The sequence below is a fragment of the Sus scrofa genome, chromosome 6 (genome assembly GCF_054392235.1).
Source record: "Sus scrofa isolate SSC_HxYL_T2T_F1_AM1 chromosome 6, Sscrofa_HxYL_maternal_Yorkshire_Landrace_v2.0, whole genome shotgun sequence".
NCBI classification, from domain to species: domain Eukaryota; kingdom Metazoa; phylum Chordata; class Mammalia; order Artiodactyla; family Suidae; genus Sus; species Sus scrofa.
Window position 1 is genome coordinate 154,334,281 of NC_139388.1, and position 17,035 is coordinate 154,351,315.

Sequence of the window (17,035 nt, forward strand, 5' to 3'; positions counted from 1 at the left end):
CTGGCCTACACCACAGCCACAGCAATTTGGGATTCAAGCCACATCTGCGACTACATCACAGCTCACGGCAACATCAGATTCTTTATCCACTGAGGGAGTCCAGGGGTGGAACCCACATCCTCATGGATACTAGTCAGGTTCATAACCACTGAGCTACAACAGGAACTCCCTCCTTGGAATTTTAAATTTGAACATTATGTATTTTCTTTTCCAGTTTAGTTCTATGTTGTGTTTTCTCCTTTAATTTTTAAAGTGTAAATTTCAAAACCCCTTCTCTTTCAGGGTAGTAATAAAGATTCAGAGAGTTGAACATCTAAGAACTTTTCAAGTTAGCATTTTGTATGTCCTTGTACTTTTGCTTTGCTTTATGTGTTTGGTCTACTTGGATGTAGTATATAGTTTCTTTATTTGTATTACCATACCACTAAAACACATGTCAGCTTTGCCCATAAAGCATGTCATTATTCTTAAGTTTTATATTTTCATTAAATAACATTTCTGTAAATATTGGTATTTAAGTAAACCACTGTATTGCATCAAGTTTTGTTTCTAATGAGTGATTCCATCCAGAGTTTCACTGAAGAGTTAAATCATTTTCTTTATTAAAATGTTTGTATCAAAAATTAGGGGAAATTAGAGGAAACTTTTTTAAAGGACTTTTATCCTAAATAAAAAATCAAAATTGAAAATCTTTGAAATGGTAATATGAATATACTAAACATTTTGGATATTGCCGTACATGAAAGCAGTCCTTAATACAAGCCCACATAGCACCACCTAGTGTCCGTGCCATTCTGAATAATGCAGTGTTTTTCCTGTGTTGACTGCATCTGAGAGCTAAATATTTACTTATACTTTTCTTTTTTTTTTCTTTTCTTTTTTTTTTTTTTTGGTCTTTCTGCCTTTTCTAGGGCTGCTCCCTTGGCATATGGAGGTTCCCAGGCTAGGGGTCTAATCAGAGATGTAGCCACCAGCCTACGCCAGAGCCACAGCAACGCAGGATCTGAGCCGTGTCTGCAACCTACACCCACAGCTCTCGGCAACGCTGGATCCTTAACCTGCTGAGCAAGGCCAGGGATCAAACTGGCAACCTCATGGTTCCTCATCGGATTCGTTAACCACTGTGCCACGACAGGAACTCCCTAAATATTTATACTTTTAAGGGCATAATAATGTAATAAGATGAGTAAGTCTGTACTGGCATGGTTAACAAAATATAGTTTAAAACAAAACATTTAAAACTATGTTAAATATTGTCTTTTTCCTTATTCTCTTGTAACTTGGCATTTCGGCAAATATTGAAAAATTTTGTTCTGAGTTTTTTATTTCTGTGCATCTTTAAGTCTTTTGAGTTACAGCTTTATTGCCTTTTCTAAAAGGGAAATATAATTTCTTATAATATTTCGTATTAGGTCAAGAGCAGAGATTGAACATGAAGCACTGATTGATGGAAATCTGGCTACTGAAGCAAATCTGATCATTTTGGATACATTAGAGATTGTTGTCCAGGTAAGAACATAAAGAAGAGGAATTTAAAATAGTATAGATTTGGTAAATTGAGGTTGGAGGAAGAACTTTTTCCTGAGCCATATAATTACATTTAAATATCAGTAGTTTCTAAAAGTTAGGTCCTTGCTCCTCTTTTTTTCTCATTTAAAACCTATCCATTCTTTTTCCTCTGTTTCTTCTCTTACCCAAATCCTACTGGGTTTTTTTTCCTCGAGGTCCTCCTAGATCTTCCTTTATTAATAATTTTCCTATTTTAAAATTTATTTATTTGATTACATAGACATATTTTATCTCCCGAACTGAATTGCAGTTATATCTCTATTTTATTTTTATATTTTAAAATTGTAGACAGTTTCTGTAACAGAATCCAAAGAGAGCATCCTTGGTGGGGTGCTAAAAGTGCTGCTACACAGCATGGCCTGTAACCAGAGTGCAGTTTATCTACAACACTGTTTTGCTACTCAGAGAGCCCTGGTTTCAAAGGTAGGTTATTTATTTTTGTTTTAGTTTTAGTTGACTTAAAATGTATTAGTTTCAAGTGTACAGCAAAGTGAATAGGTTATGCATATAAATATATCCATTCTTTTTGCCCATATAGATTATTACAAACTATTGAGTAGATTTGCCTGTACAGTAGATTCTTGTTAACCGTCCACTTTATACAATAGTGTGTATATGTTATTCTCACCCTTCTAATTCCTCCCTCCCCACAGTGGGTTCACCTGAGGTAACCATATATGTGATTTTGAAATCTGTGAGTTTGTTTCTGTTTTATAAATAAGTACTTTTGTATTATTTTTATTAGATGCCACATCTAAATGATAACATATGATATTAGTCTTTCTAACTTCACTCAGTATGATAATCTCAAGGTCCATCCAGGTAGCTGCAAATGGCATAATTTTGTTATTTTTTTATGGCTGAGTAGTATTCCATTTGTCCTTATACATTTATCTGTTGGTGGACGTTTAGGTTGCTTCTATGTCTTGGCTATTGTAAATAGTGCTGCTATGAACATTGGGGTGCATGTATCTTTTTGAATTATGGTTTTCTCTGGATATATGCCCAGGAGTGGGATTGCTGAATCATATGGTAGTTCAATATTTAGTTTTTTAAGGAACCTCCATACTGTCCTCCAAAGTGGTTGCACCAATTTAAATTCCCACCAACAGCATGGGAGGGTTCAAAGTTGGGTTATTTTTGTACCTGCTGTTTCATCAGACATTAATTTCTTTATTAACATTGTCTAAGATCATTTGACACATTCGCTGATTATATTTTTATAACTATATATATTTATAGTTAAAACTTTAGTAATAACCTGAAACCCTTGATTCCTGTTTGCCTTTTCTCGACTGCTTGCCTTTTGGAATTTCTTTTTCTTTTTGGCTGCACCTGTGGCACATGAAAGTTCCCAGGCCAGGGATCGAACCTGTACCAGTGCAGTGACAATACCAGATCCTTAACCTGCTGTGCCACAAGGGAAATCCTGGAGTTTCTTTCTTAAATGGATTACCTTTATCCAGCTTCTGGCTTTAAAAAAAGTGTTTCTGATATGGACTAGGGCCTGAAATTAATAGCTTATTTTAAATATGGGACTTTCCTTATTTTCTCTTTATCTTGTTTTGAGTGTTCCTTATTGACTTGATTTATCAAGAATTCAATGTTTAAGTAGTTCAGTTCATTGAAATTATCCTATGGTAAATGGAGTTACTTTTGTTTGTTCAGCTACTTCAAATAGTTATTTCCTATGCTTGTTTTTCCCTGGAAATGTGTATATTCTTAAATCTTTTTTTGTTTGTTTTTTTGTCTTTTGTCTTTTTAGGCCGTGGCATATGGAGGTTCCCAGGCTAGGGGTTGAATCACAGGTATAGCTGCTGGCCTGCTCCAGAGCCACAGCAACACCAGGTCTGAGCCACGTCTGTGACCTACACCACAGCTCATGGCAACACCAGATCCTTAACCCACTGAGTGAGGCCAGGGATTGAACCCTTAACCTCATGGTTCCTAGTAGGATTCGTTTCTGCTGCGCCCCGACGGGAACTCCAAGTCTTAAATCTTGAAGGTACCTATTTATTTTTTTCATCTTATAAGATGGAATGCAGACCTGTTGATGAAATAGCCGGTGAAAATATGTTATAAACTATTTTGCAATAATAGAAACCTATTATTCTGATAATAGAAACCAGAATTATTATGTGTAGTTACTGTACTGTTTTCCCCACATAAAGACTGATTTATTAGTATCTAATCTAAGATACTCCTACACTCCCATGTAGATTATACAATTAGGCTCATTTTATGGATGGGAAAACCTGTCCCAGGTCACATTATCAGCATGATCAGTATTTGAGTCCAGTCTGTCCCTATTATTAACCATTAGCAAATATTGTGCCTTAACCATTCTAATTCCTGGGTTATTCCAACATATCTCTACATCAGGCTAAATCAACATATCTCTAGAGCTTTTACTGCCTAAATTCAGTGTTGGTATTGTTTCCTTACAGTTCCCTGAACTCCTGTTTGAAGAAGAGACAGAGCAGTGTGCAGATTTATGCCTCCGGCTTCTCCGGCACTGTAGCAGTAGCATCAGTACAATACGGTCACATGCTAGCGCCTCCCTTTACCTACTTATGAGACAGAACTTTGAGATTGGGAATGTAAGTATTTCATTGTAGGACTTTATCTCTGGATTTATGATGAAATGTAACGTGCAGTATCTACTAAAGGGGTTTTGAGGGAGCATGGAATTTTTTTTTGTATATTTGGAGTCTAATCTTAGACTATCTTTCTGTAGATATCTTATAAAAATCTAAATCTCCAGTTTTGCTCCCTATACCAAAAATAGCATATAGTTGTATAGATTTAGAATATAAATGTTTGTTGAATTGTTGTAACTTTTAATTATCATCGAGTGAAATGAAAGCAATACTAAGGAATATTAAGGATTTAAATGTCTTGGCTTGATATTTTATGATTATAGTCTTTGAAGAATTCCATGTTTTCATTTGCATTTTTAATTTGATAATTAATTTGATCTGTTGTTTTTTCCAAACTTTTTGAGTCAAGTGTTTAATTTATTTATTTTTACTCATGTAAGTATTTAAGGTATTTAAGTTCCTTTGTGCATGCTTTTGGTATCTCACTGATTCTGATATATAGTATTTTCACTGTTCTCATTTTGTAGGTATTCTGTAATTTCAGTTTTTATTTTCTTTTTAACCCAGAGTTTTAAAGTTTTGGTGTTAGTTTTAGTGCAGAGTAATCATACAATTTATATATTATGTCTCCTTTTTGGTCCTGTGCATGTGTGTGTTTATGTGTCCAAGCACGTAATATTTTTATGAGTGTTACACAAGCATTTAAAAAGAAGCAGCACTCTATTTTCAGAGTATTGAGTTAAACAAACAAATAAACCTTATTATTTACATTATTTTGTTTTTCCATAGTCTTGTTTATTTTTGGTCCTTTTTGTGGGCAGAAGGAGATGATTTAAAGCCTCTGCATTATTTCTTTTTCCTTTAACTCTTATTTGGTGTATTGATATTCGTAACTATTACATCTTCCTTTAGAATTGAAAAAGATCTAAATTAGTCTTTTAGGCCTAGATTCCATCTTGTGTGGAATAAAGATACTTCTGAAGATACCTCTGCATTCTTTCTTTTTTTTTTTTTTTCTTTAGTTTTATTGGCGTATAGTTGACTTACAATGTTTTGTTCCGATGTACAGCACAGCGGGTCAGTTATTCATATACATAGATCCATTCTTTTTTCCACATGTAGGTTATGACAAACTGAGTAGATTTTCCTAGTGCTATTCAGTGGGTTCTTGTTCATTATCTATTTTATACAGCAGTGTATATATGTTATTCCCATCCTCCTAGTTTCTCCCCTGATCCCCCTCACAGTTTCATCTGTGGCAGCCCTAAGTTTGGCTTTGAAATCTGTGAGTTTGTTTCTGTTTTATAAATAAGTTCTTTTGTATCATTTTTATTAGATGCTACTTACAGGTGATAACATATGATATTTGTCTTTCTCCATATGACTTACTTCACTCAGTATGATCTCTGTCCATCCATGTTGCTACAAATGACATTATTTCATTCTTTTTATGGCTGAATAATATTCCATTGTATGCATGTACCACATCTTCCTTATCCATTTCTCTGTCAATGGACATTTAGGTTGCTCCCATGACTCAGCTATTGTAAACAGTGCTGCAGTGACATTTCGGTGCATGTATCTTTGTGAATTACGGCTTTCTCTGGATATATGCCCAAGGGTGGGATTGCTGGATCATATAGTAGTTCTATGTTTAGTTTTTTTTTTTTTTTTTTTTTTTTGTCTTTTGTCTTTTTGTTGTTGTTGTTGTTGTTGTTGTTGTTGTTGTTGTTACTATTTCTTGGGCCGCTCCCGCGGCATATGGAGGTTCCCAGGCTAGGGGTTGAATCGGAGCTGTAGCCCCTGACCTATGCCAGAGCCACAGCAACGCGGGATCCGAGCCGCGTCTGCAAACTACACCACAGCTCACGGCAATGCCGGATCGTTAACCCACTGAGCAAGGGCAGGGACCGAACCTGCAACCTCATGGTTCCTAGTCGGATTTGTTAACCACTGCGCCACGACGGGAACTCCCTATGTTTAGTTTTTAAAGGAACCTCCATACTGTCCTCTATAGTGGTTGCACTAGTTTACCTTTTCTGGAGGCTCCCTTTTCTCCACACCCTCTCCAGCATTTACTGTTTGTAGACTCTTGATGATTGCCATTTTGACTGGTGTGAGGTGATACCTCATTGTGGTTTTACTTGCATCTCTCCAATAATTAGCAATGTCGAGCATCTTTTCAGGTGCTTTTTTTGGCCATCTGATTGTCTTCTTTGGAGAAATGTCTGTTTAGATCTCCCATTTTTTGATTGGGTGTATGTTTTACCTTTCTTTTCTTTCTCATTTAAATGTGGCTTCAGTTACCTTTGCTTGTCCATTTGTTTTCACTTTTTGAATCACTTTATTTTAGATGATATATCTCATATACAGAATGAGTTGTGTTTTGCCTTGTAATCCAATTTCTAAGTTGAATTAAACTTTATAGTGTTGTTGTATCAGATTCATCCTGGATTTGTGTTGTATTATTTTGCTGTGTTTCCCCACTCCTGTCCTTGAAAAGTTTGGTTGATTGTTTTCATCCTGTACTTTATAGTCATTTTACCTTATTTTGAAGGTGCAGCATTTATCATATTTAAGAAAGTTAATATTGCTCTAATGATTACCTTTATAATTATGTAATACCTTCAGTACTCTATTTCCTTAAGCATGCATTATCAATAGGGGCAATATTGCCACCAAGCTAGTGAATATTGGTTCTTAGGGGAAGGATATAAAAAAATCCTTGCTATCGCAGTGGCTTTCCTTGATGTTTTTTTTTTTATTTTTGCCATTTTCTTCCTTCCTAAAGTTAATGGCTTCATAAATTTTTTATAATTTAAAGCAAAATATTTTATTAGAATTTTCATGTTTTATGACCACAGGTTTCTATTAGTTATTGTTTATCCGATGAGTTTCACTGATCTTCTTTACATTTTTATTACTTAACATAGAATGAATTAGTTTATCTTGGCCCAGGTATTTGTAGAACTTTCTTTCAGGAATGTGTGTGTCATGAGAGTTTTGCTTTTGTACTTACTCTTGCCTAATTTCCTGAGGTTTCTGATCAATGCATTTCTGTCCAGTCTTCCCAGATTTTTAGCTCACTCCATTTTCAAGACAGTTTTATCACTTCACAGTGGATTTCTTATGTAAAAGAAGTATTTTTCTCATTGTTCCTGAAATCTGCACCTTAGAATTCCTCACTATTTACTAGTCCCTCCTTGCCTTCCATTGAAATTGCTTCCTATCTTAGCTCGTCTTGGTAACTCTTATGCACTTTTCTAATAAATGGGTTATATCAGTCTCTTCATTTTGCTGAAACAGAGTTTGTAGATTTTTTTTCTATACGTCTTTTATTTTTGTATGAAGTCCAGGAGAAGTAGGAACTTGCTTCTCACTGTCCTCTATTTACTGGAAGCCACATCCTCTTTCTTAATCCGTAACAAAAGAATCTAGTTATTTTATAGATCCTGTTTAGTTTTTGAAATAAAGTCCCTAAAATTTGACTACACTTGGTGTTTTCTTGTTATATTTTCCTGTTATTTTATTTAAGAACACTTTATATAATAGGATAAAAATAGGTCATGTATATCATTTTAGTGTCAGGCAGTGCCTCTAAAAAGGAATAAGTAATTTATAACTGGCAGTGGTTTTATGCAGTTTATAGATTCAAGAGATACTAGAACTAAGTATTGAATTGTTTTCTAGCTACTCTAGTAGGCACTGGGCAAGCATGGATAAAAGGATAGTCTTTATTTTCAAGTAGCTTAGCATCTACTGTGGGAAGAGATGAAAAGGTAATGTTCCACTAATAATAGTAATAAGACCTACCTCAGATGGTTTTGTGAGGGTTATATAAATGAAGGAAAATACTTATCTCAGTAACTGGCTCTGAGCAAATGCTGAATAAGTGTTTGCTGTTAATATAATGCGAGGTAAGCATAGGGGACTGAGTACGCATAGAAAAAAATAGCTTATGCTCTCAGGAATGGGTTTTCAGGAAGAGGAGATCCTGGAACTAAGGGTGAAGAATTGTCCAGCAGGTGGATAAAGTAGATGGAGAGAACTGTGTTGGTAAATGGCATATACATAAATTAGGAAGACACGGAGATGAGAGAAGGAAACAGGCAAACAAAGAAGGCTGTTGTTTTTTTTTTTTTTTCCCTAGATATCTTAATTGTTATGGCTTAGAGAGTAATAAGAGATGAAGTTGTAATTGAAAGTCTAGGAGTTCCTTCCGTGGCTCAGTGGTTAACAAATCTGACTAGTATCCTTGAGGATGTGGGTTTGGATCCCTGGCCTTGCTCAGTGGGTTAAGGATCCAGCATTGCTGTGAGCTGTGGCATAGGTTGCAGGCAAAGCTCGGATCTGGTGTTGCTGTGGCTGTGGTGCAGGCCAGCAGCTACAGCTCTGATTCGACCCTTAGGGACTTCCATATGGTGCTGAGGGCGTGGCCCTAAAAATATGAAAAAAGAAAAAAAAGTCTAGACCAAGCTATCATATGGCAGATACTTCTTTGTCACTATACTTTCAGTTCACTATATTCTCAGTTCCCACCATATAATTTGACATATTTACCGAGTCAAATATTTGAATTTTATCCTCAAAGCTATGAGCAGCAGGAGTTCCCATTGTGGCTCAGCAGGTTAAGGACCCGTTGTTGTCTCTGTGAGGATGCAGGTTTTATTCCTGGCCTTGCTCAGCGGGTTAAGGATCTGGCATTGCCACAAGCTATGATGTAGGTTACAGATGCAGCTCGGATCCAGTGTTGCCATAGCTGTAGAGTAGGCTGCAGCTGCAGCTCCAATTTGACCCCTGCCCTGGGAACTTCCTGTGCCACAAGTACAGCCGTTGAAAGAAATGGAAAAAAGAAAAAAGCTATGAGCAGCCATTGGAGTATTTTAAAGAGAGGAGTGATGTGTTCAGATTTATATTTTACAGAAATTCCCCTGATAATGCTGGGGAATAAAAAGGCAGAAAGATTGATTAGGAAGTTTTTTCAGTAATCCAGGTAAGAAATGATAAAGGTGTAAACCAAAGCAATAGCATTGGGAGTGGGGAAAGAACAGGTTGGAACAGATTGGAGGATGGTGTTGATTGGACTTATTGTAAGAATAATGAGGAGGAAAATGACTCTGGAATGACTCCTAGAATTTTGGCTTGAACGACTGACTCTAGGAATAGTAGCACCATTTATTTAATCAATAGGAAAAGAAGGTATTTTAGAAGTGTTAAAATTGAGGCATCCATGCCTCAAAATCAGGCATCTCATAAGGAGCCATCTAGTAAAAATATAATAGTTTAGAGCTCTAGAGAAAAATAATGAGCTGAAGACATAGACATGTATCTATACTGGTTGAAAGCAAAGAAATGGACGAGGCTCTTTAGAATATGACAAGTGAAAGATTTCTTGACTGAATCTTTGGTAACACTGACGCTTAAGGACAATCGAGGAATAAAGGAGACAGAAAAGGAATAGATAAAGAATAAGAAAATCAGGATAAAGTGGTACCGCTGAAGGTAAGACAGGCAATTTTCAAGGAAAAGGTAAATGTATTTAAATATACAGCGATGTCAAGTAGAATATTGACAAAAAGTATCTTGGATTTGGCAATTATAGGTTACCACTGACAACCTCTTAAGAGTGCTTTCATAGTGGGGAATGGTGGGACAGAAATGAATTTGTAGAAAAAAAGAAGAATGTAAACTCTTAGAGGCATCACTCCAAAGATTCTGCCTTTAAGTTACTTTATACAGGATGTGTAAAGTTACTTTGATCGTAGCAATGGACCCAATGAAAGGGGCTAGAGTGTAAGGACCACACCTAACACTTAAGACTTTTGTGAGAGCAGTCAAAAAGTTCTCTAACTTATCCGTAAAAATGGTGTTACTATGAATAGCATTTACCTCATAATAGATGAATTAGGTAAAAGTCTAGGCACAACTTCTAATTCAAGCCTAACATAACTTTTTATTCACTCTGTTTTGTAGCCTCTTACTACAGCAAGATTCTAAGTTTTATGTCCTTTTTAAAAATACTATTTCAATATATACATTCATTACTTTTTCAAAAATATTTACCTTAGAATGTTCGTTTTTTTTTTTAACTGATCTTTTCTTTTTTAGGATTAAAAAAAAAAAAATGAGCTTTTTGCCTTTAAGCTTTTTTTACATTAAATGTTTACCTGACAATTTCTCTGTTACAGAACTTCGCCAGGGTTAAAATGCAGGTAACCATGTCACTGTCTTCCTTGGTGGGCACGTCGCAGAATTTTAACGAGGAATTCTTAAGACGTTCTCTAAAGACTATACTGACATATGCTGAAGAAGATCTGGAATTGAGAGAAACGACATTTCCTGATCAGGTCAGAAATACTACGTTTTAGAGCATAAATTGAAAAACAGGCATCGTAAATAGGCACTTTCCAAAATGTTCAATCAAACTCTGGTTTTTACTGGAGGAACCTACATATATCATAGCATAACATAGATAGTGCTGAATATTTTTGTTTCAATAAGCCACCCTTCCTTCTCAGAATGATAAATACCTTTGGTGTTTAATTCTGTGCATTTGTACCAAAGAGAACGGTATACTTAGGGAGTATAGACAAACAAAAGGCTTTATGGTGAAACAGTATTCCCACTTTTCTTTCTTTTCTTTTCTTTTTTATTGTTTAGTATTCCCACTTATTTATGAAACAGTGATTTGCCTCAAAAAACTAAAGTTTTTACAAACTACATTTTGGAAAATATGAAACACAAGAGAGAATTTCCTTTTCCTTCCTCCTGTGCTATCTGCCTATATTTATTCTCTTTCTACTTAGAGCTCTACTTGTTTCCAGGTGCGAGAATGGAAAAAACAGTCTGCGGAAAGTTTGCTGCCTGGCAGCCAAAATGTACCAACATATACACACTCTTGAGAGGGATAACAAAATCATACTATTTGTTTTGAAATCTTTAGATGCTTATCTAAAATACCATCCAAACTAATATAGTAATTGTGAATGAATGACAATTGAAGAATGTTTTTCATAACAATTCTCTGTTACAGGTCCAAGATTTGGTTTTCAATCTCCATATGATCCTTTCTGATACTGTTAAAATGAAGGAACACCAGGAGGATCCTGAAATGTTGATTGACCTGATGTACAGGTAGCATTTGTTTGATTCACTTATACCTTGTATAATGGACTTAAATTAGTAAGATGCACGGAAAACATGGGATTAAAAAAATACAAAAATTGTCATTTTCTAATGGTAATTGAAAAGTCAGAATGTGGTTTTTTTCAGATCCCTGTGTCACTTCCTCTTTTCAGAACTATGAATAATCGTTTGGTATGTTCATTGGCAAGCAAAAACAAGAGGATTTTTAATTATAGTGATAACATATTTAACAACTTGGCGCCCTGGGCTCTAGACTTCTTAGGAAGGCCCAAGACTCATATTTTAAATGTAAAAGTCAATTCTTTAGGGATAAAATACAGTGTATTAATGTTTTACTACATTAGTTTCCCTGATTTTAAATACGGTTATGCCTATAGGATAATATTTGTAGGGACATAGTTTGTGTTTTCTAATTCCTGGTGTATCTTGAAAGGTGTAAGTAGAACTTGACTTTTCTTTGCCATATAACCTTCTTTTTTTACAGTTTTGATGTTCTTTAAAGGCACAAATAAAACAAGTATTTTCTTTAAAGAAGATATTTTATAAATCTTTTATATTTTTTTCCTTGAATATAAAACTTGTTTATGTTCCCTTAATGAAGACGTAAATTCCCAGTTTTTCTCTGATTGTTTCCTCAGTGGCCAAATTTAATATAAATCTTTTTTTAGGCACCCCCACCATGCAAAAAGCTAATATTACCATTTCATGGGCCCACAGTTATTCCTCTAAGCATACTCAAAAGACGTTTTCACACCACTCAAAAATTTGTCTGATTAGCTTGTATGCAGTGACACTGAACAAGCAATCTGGACAACTAAGACTGAATAAGTAAACACTCAACAAACAATGTGAACTCCCTTTCAGCCTGGGAAGCACATGCTAATTGAGAAGAATTTCTCTTCTAATTAGAATTGCCAAGGGCTACCAGACCTCTCCAGACCTGCGACTGACCTGGTTGCAGAACATGGCTGGCAAGCACTCGGAACGCAGCAATCACGCCGAAGCTGCCCAGTGCCTTGTTCACTCAGCAGCGCTTGTTGCTGAATATCTGAGCATGCTCGAGGACCGGAAATATCTTCCTGTGGGATGTGTAACATTTCAGGTAGGAAACTGCCAGATTTTTAGTCAATCAAGGTATGTCCTTTTTTGGATTTAACTTTTCTTACTAGTGTTAGATTGATTCAGCTCGTAAAGCTCGTAAGGAAAGCGTAGAGACTGAAGGTGGTGCTTCACAAGTGAAATGAACATATCACTGTCACTTTCATTAATATGTTTCTAAAGAGTATTCCTTGTTAATGTGTTTCTAAAGAGTAGTGTTAATTCTCTTTCCGTGTTTTCTTACCTCTGAATTATCAGTGCTGTGCATATTTATTCTTTTTGCCTCTACTGCTGTGAACTTTGGAGCATCTATATAATACATTCACAATACTGAGAATCAGAACTGAGTAGAAACTCTTTTTTTTTTTTTTTTTTTCTTTTTAGGGCTGCACTCAAGGCATATTGAGGTTCCCAGGCTAGGGGTCAAATCGGGGCTACAGCTGTCGTCCTACACCACAGCCACTGCAACACCGGATCCAAGCCACTGAGCGAGGACAGGGATCAAACCCGCGACCTCGTGGTTCCTAGTCGAATTCGTTTCCTGCTATGCCACCACAGAAATTCCTAAGTAGAAACTCTTAAATGGCTTTACTTAACATAGCAGATAAACCAATATTCTCCATTCCCTATATAAAATATGCTAATACATGACCAGAGATGGCACTTTACCCTCTAATATAGTTACATACCTCTCACCCACTAGTGAATTCTTTGCTTACCAAGAGTCAGTTATGCTTCTCTTTTCTTTGAAATCTGTTAATGCCAGTTTAGGACGTTACAGAATTTAATGAAATATTAATGTCCTCTGATAAATCTAAATGCAGAAAGAAAGTCAGTTATTGTTTCTGTGAAAACTAAGTTGAATATTTTGCAAAGATTTGATAAAAGTGAGTCTGCAAAACAGTTGCTCTTGAATTAATTTTGGATTGGACAAATACAAAAAGATTGGGGGGCAAGCTTCTAGAAATCCAGGATAATTTGATAAATCTTTTAAGTTCAAGTTTTTACTCTAAAGAAACCAAAACTGGAAATCTTAGATGAAGAGGTGAGGGGACATTATGGCTATTTAGTCAAGAGAGATTATATGAAACTCTGATCTGGAGACCTATACACACAGGAAAGGCCTTAGACCTACTTCAATAAATTACAAATGAGTATATATCTACTATGAATATTTAGGTTAAAGTAAAATATTTAAGGTATGTGTATATCATTTCCTTTTTAGAAATAATGGCTGATCCCAATATCATTGGGTAAGAAGGTTTTTATTATATCTGAGTTTTTTCATTAACTTGATGTCTATTAGGCAAGCCAAGGGACTGTTTTTGTACCTTTATTTCCCTCATAGGAAGTTTTGGCAAGATCAGTTAAGTTAAAAGTAAAAACTCTTTGGAGTTCCTTTTGTGGCTCAGTGGGTTAAGAACCCAGCATAGTGTCCGAGAGGGTACGGTTTTGATCTCTGGCCTCGCTGCAGTAGGATAAGGATCAGGCATTGCTTGCAAGTTGCAGCCTAGGTCACAGATGTGGCTCAGATCTGGCATTGCTTGGTGTAGGCCTGCAGCTGCAGCTCTGATTCGACCCCTAGCCCAGGAACTTCCATATTCTGCAGTTTCAGCCTTAAAAATAAAAATAAGTAAATAAAATAAAGACTGTTTAAGTCTCTTTAGATGTTCTGTGTGGTACCATGATTTACCTTAGCCCATGATTTTTCCCTTTTTTTATTTTTTATTTTTTGCTTTTTGCTTTTTAGGGCCATATCTACAGTATGTGTAAGTTCCCAGGCTAGAGGTCGAATCAGAGCTGCAGCTGCCAACCTACGCCACAGCCACAGCAGCACGGGCCCTGAGCCATGTCTGCGACCTTCACCACAGCTCATGGCAGCACTGGGTCCTTAACCCACTGAGTGAGGCCAGGGATCAAACCCGCGTCCTCATGGATACTAAACTAGTTGGGTTCATAACCCACTGAGTCACAACAGGAACTCCCCCATTACTTTTCTTTCTACAACTTTTTATTAGCGGAAAAGTTATCTTGCAGTGGTATCATTTTATTGTCATCTTCAAAACAAAAAAACTTTTTGGAGATTTGTCTTTTATCTTTGCAGTGACTACCCTGTTTTTTGTTTGTTTGTTTTTGACCTAAGCTGATAGGTATATATCACCTTGAGTTACCTTTTTGTGTACATCTTTTGTGTTAAGAAATGAATTCCATTTCACAAACCTTAAACATTATTTTCCTCCTAGAATATTTCATCTAATGTTTTAGAAGAATCTGCAGTCTCAGATGATGTGGTATCTCCAGATGAAGAAGGTATCTGCTCTGGAAAATACTTTACTGAGTCAGGACTTGTGGGATTGCTGGAACAAGCAGCTGCTTCTTTCTCTATGGTAGATGACTCTTGTTCATTTCTTCCCGCAGTTACTTCTTAATTAGTAATGACATGTGTATTTATTCTTTCTGCCTATGACCCCACTTTTCCTTTATGATAGTTTTCCCTGAGTAGCTTAAGGACTCTTTGGTAATAGATTTTTCTTTCTAGACTCCTTGTTGTTTATTCCTTTTTATCTTATTCTGTCACTTCCTCCAGTGTTTTTCATTTGCTTGTTTGCAGACCAACACTTAGTCTATAAGAGATTTTGTTGGCGGGGGTTGGGGGGGATTGCAAAACTTTTACCATCAATCATCTTCTAAAACCTTAAAATCTTATTTAAAAAAAAAAACCACAGAAAGTTTCTGAATGCTTCAAGTAAGTTCCTGTTTTAGTAGACTAACATGGCTTTAGATATGGAGCATGTCTGTTGGATGAAAGAGAGAATCTTCTTTTGTTTTGGTTTTTGTTTTTATCTTTTGCTTTTTCTAGGGCTGCTCCCGTGGCATATGGAGGTTCCCAGGCTAGGGGTTGAATCGGAGCTGTAGCTGCCGGCGTACGCCAGAGCCACAGCAACGCGGGATCCGAGCTGCATCTGCAACCTACACCACAGCTCACGGCAACGCCGGATCCTTAACCCACTGAGCAAGGGCAGGGACCGAACCTGCAACCTCATGGTTCATAGTCGGATTCGTTAACCACTGTGTCACGACGGGAACTCCAGGAGAATCTTCTTTTGAATGTGTTGAGTATTGCCCTAGTGCTCAGGAAAGTTACGCCACTCATCCCACTGACTGCACAGTGAGCTTTATTAGGTAGATACTGAGACGTTATCACGACCTTTATGAACTTTATCCGAATCCTTTGCCTGACCTGCCCTCCCATGTATAACCTCAGTCCTTTTCCCTCCACATCTGTGGGGAAGAATTGAAGCAGTCAGGTGGATCTGAGATGGGATGTTTCTTGACAAAGAAAAGATAGCATGCCGAATCCCTCTTACTTTCTTGAACCATGGTGATGGGGTCACCTACTTTCTGGGACCTTTCTGCTGCGTGTTTTGTGTTCTAGCGCCAAGCTTTGGAAGACAGTGAGGCTCATGTTAGAGTAAAAGGGAAGCTTGATGTGCCTTACCATGCTTCCCTCCTTCCCCATTGTACTGTGATTTGGAATTAGTTATTGCTTCGCCTGGCCTTAACCCTACTCGACAATACATTGAGTACAAATGTAGATTGAGAAGGCATACAGCCAAAATTCAAATCCTGTCTCTGCTATCTTAGTAGTTAAGTCACTTCAGGCACAAATTCCTCAACCTCTACCCAGTCACTTCAGGCACAAATTCCTCAACCTCCCATTGCCTCGATTATCTTATCTATTAAATGACTTAATAATAGTACCTAACTCAAGGAATGTTATCAGGATTAAAGGAGTTAACATTTGTAAAGTGCTTCTCACAGTGCCTGGCTCCAAGTAAGTTTTAGTGTGGTTGCTGTCATCACCCTCTCTTTGCTATTGGCACTTAGAAGCAACTCAGGTAATAATGATTCTGAGACTCAAAGAACATTAGGTGTTGGTCCACTCTAAAATTTCTTGTTTTTGAAGACTGTGATTGTCCTGATTCTTACCCTGGATCTCTGTTCCTTGAGTTTCAATTTAAGTGATCTGAGAAAACAGTTTTTTTGCTATTAATGGGATATTTTAATAAGTATACATTGTGTGTATATGGTCTTAGTAATTCACAGCAGTGAATTTAGATTGAGGTACAGTAACCTATATTACAGGAGCCTATATTTTACAGTAGCATGTAATTTTGCATTGCCTTATGTTTTAGTTTATCTGTTTAATATTAAAGTAATTATGGGGCATTTTAGTACAATAAATATATTTTACTACTATAGCTGCATGATTGCTTAAATATATTCCTGTGAGCTGATTAGAAATAAAAGAACCATATGTTTATTTCCATGGGAAAATTTGTTTGCTGGTTTGTGAGGCAGTGGAAACTCAATGGCTCTTGGAAAGTATCTCTCTTTTCCTTCACTAGAGCCACCAATCCATTATTAAAGACAAAAGAGTGGAGTAGCAGTATAAAAACATTTTGTCCATCACTCTGATTTTAGCCAGATCAGTCTTTGGTCAACCACTGACCAACTGACCCCTAGTTGAATAAAATCTGGTGGCTCAGAACCTTGTTATGTTTCGTTAAAGACCAGTGATCTTCCCTTAGGAGAGTTCCAATAAGTATTCTTGTGCAAAT

At 36.5% G+C, this 17,035-nt stretch overlaps 1 protein-coding gene across 9 annotated transcripts in view; it reads left to right on the forward strand.

Moving 5' to 3' along the window:
* DOCK7 (dedicator of cytokinesis 7) overlaps positions 1–17,035 on the forward strand; it is a 225,956-nt gene that overhangs the window by 180,800 nt on the left and 28,121 nt on the right. For all 9 annotated transcript variants that reach the window (XR_014808113.1, XM_021096544.2, XM_021096545.2 and 6 more), the window contains 7 exons: positions 1,413–1,509; positions 1,858–1,992; positions 4,017–4,169; positions 10,358–10,516; positions 11,203–11,303; positions 12,225–12,417; positions 14,657–14,800. Coding sequence is in view for 8 of the 9 variants with exons in the window: in XM_021096544.2 (XP_020952203.2) it covers positions 1,413–1,509; positions 1,858–1,992; positions 4,017–4,169; positions 10,358–10,516; positions 11,203–11,303; positions 12,225–12,417; positions 14,657–14,800 (982 nt within the window). In the remaining variant the exon portion in view is untranslated. The remainder of the gene's footprint in view (positions 1–1,412; positions 1,510–1,857; positions 1,993–4,016; positions 4,170–10,357; positions 10,517–11,202; positions 11,304–12,224; positions 12,418–14,656; positions 14,801–17,035) is intronic.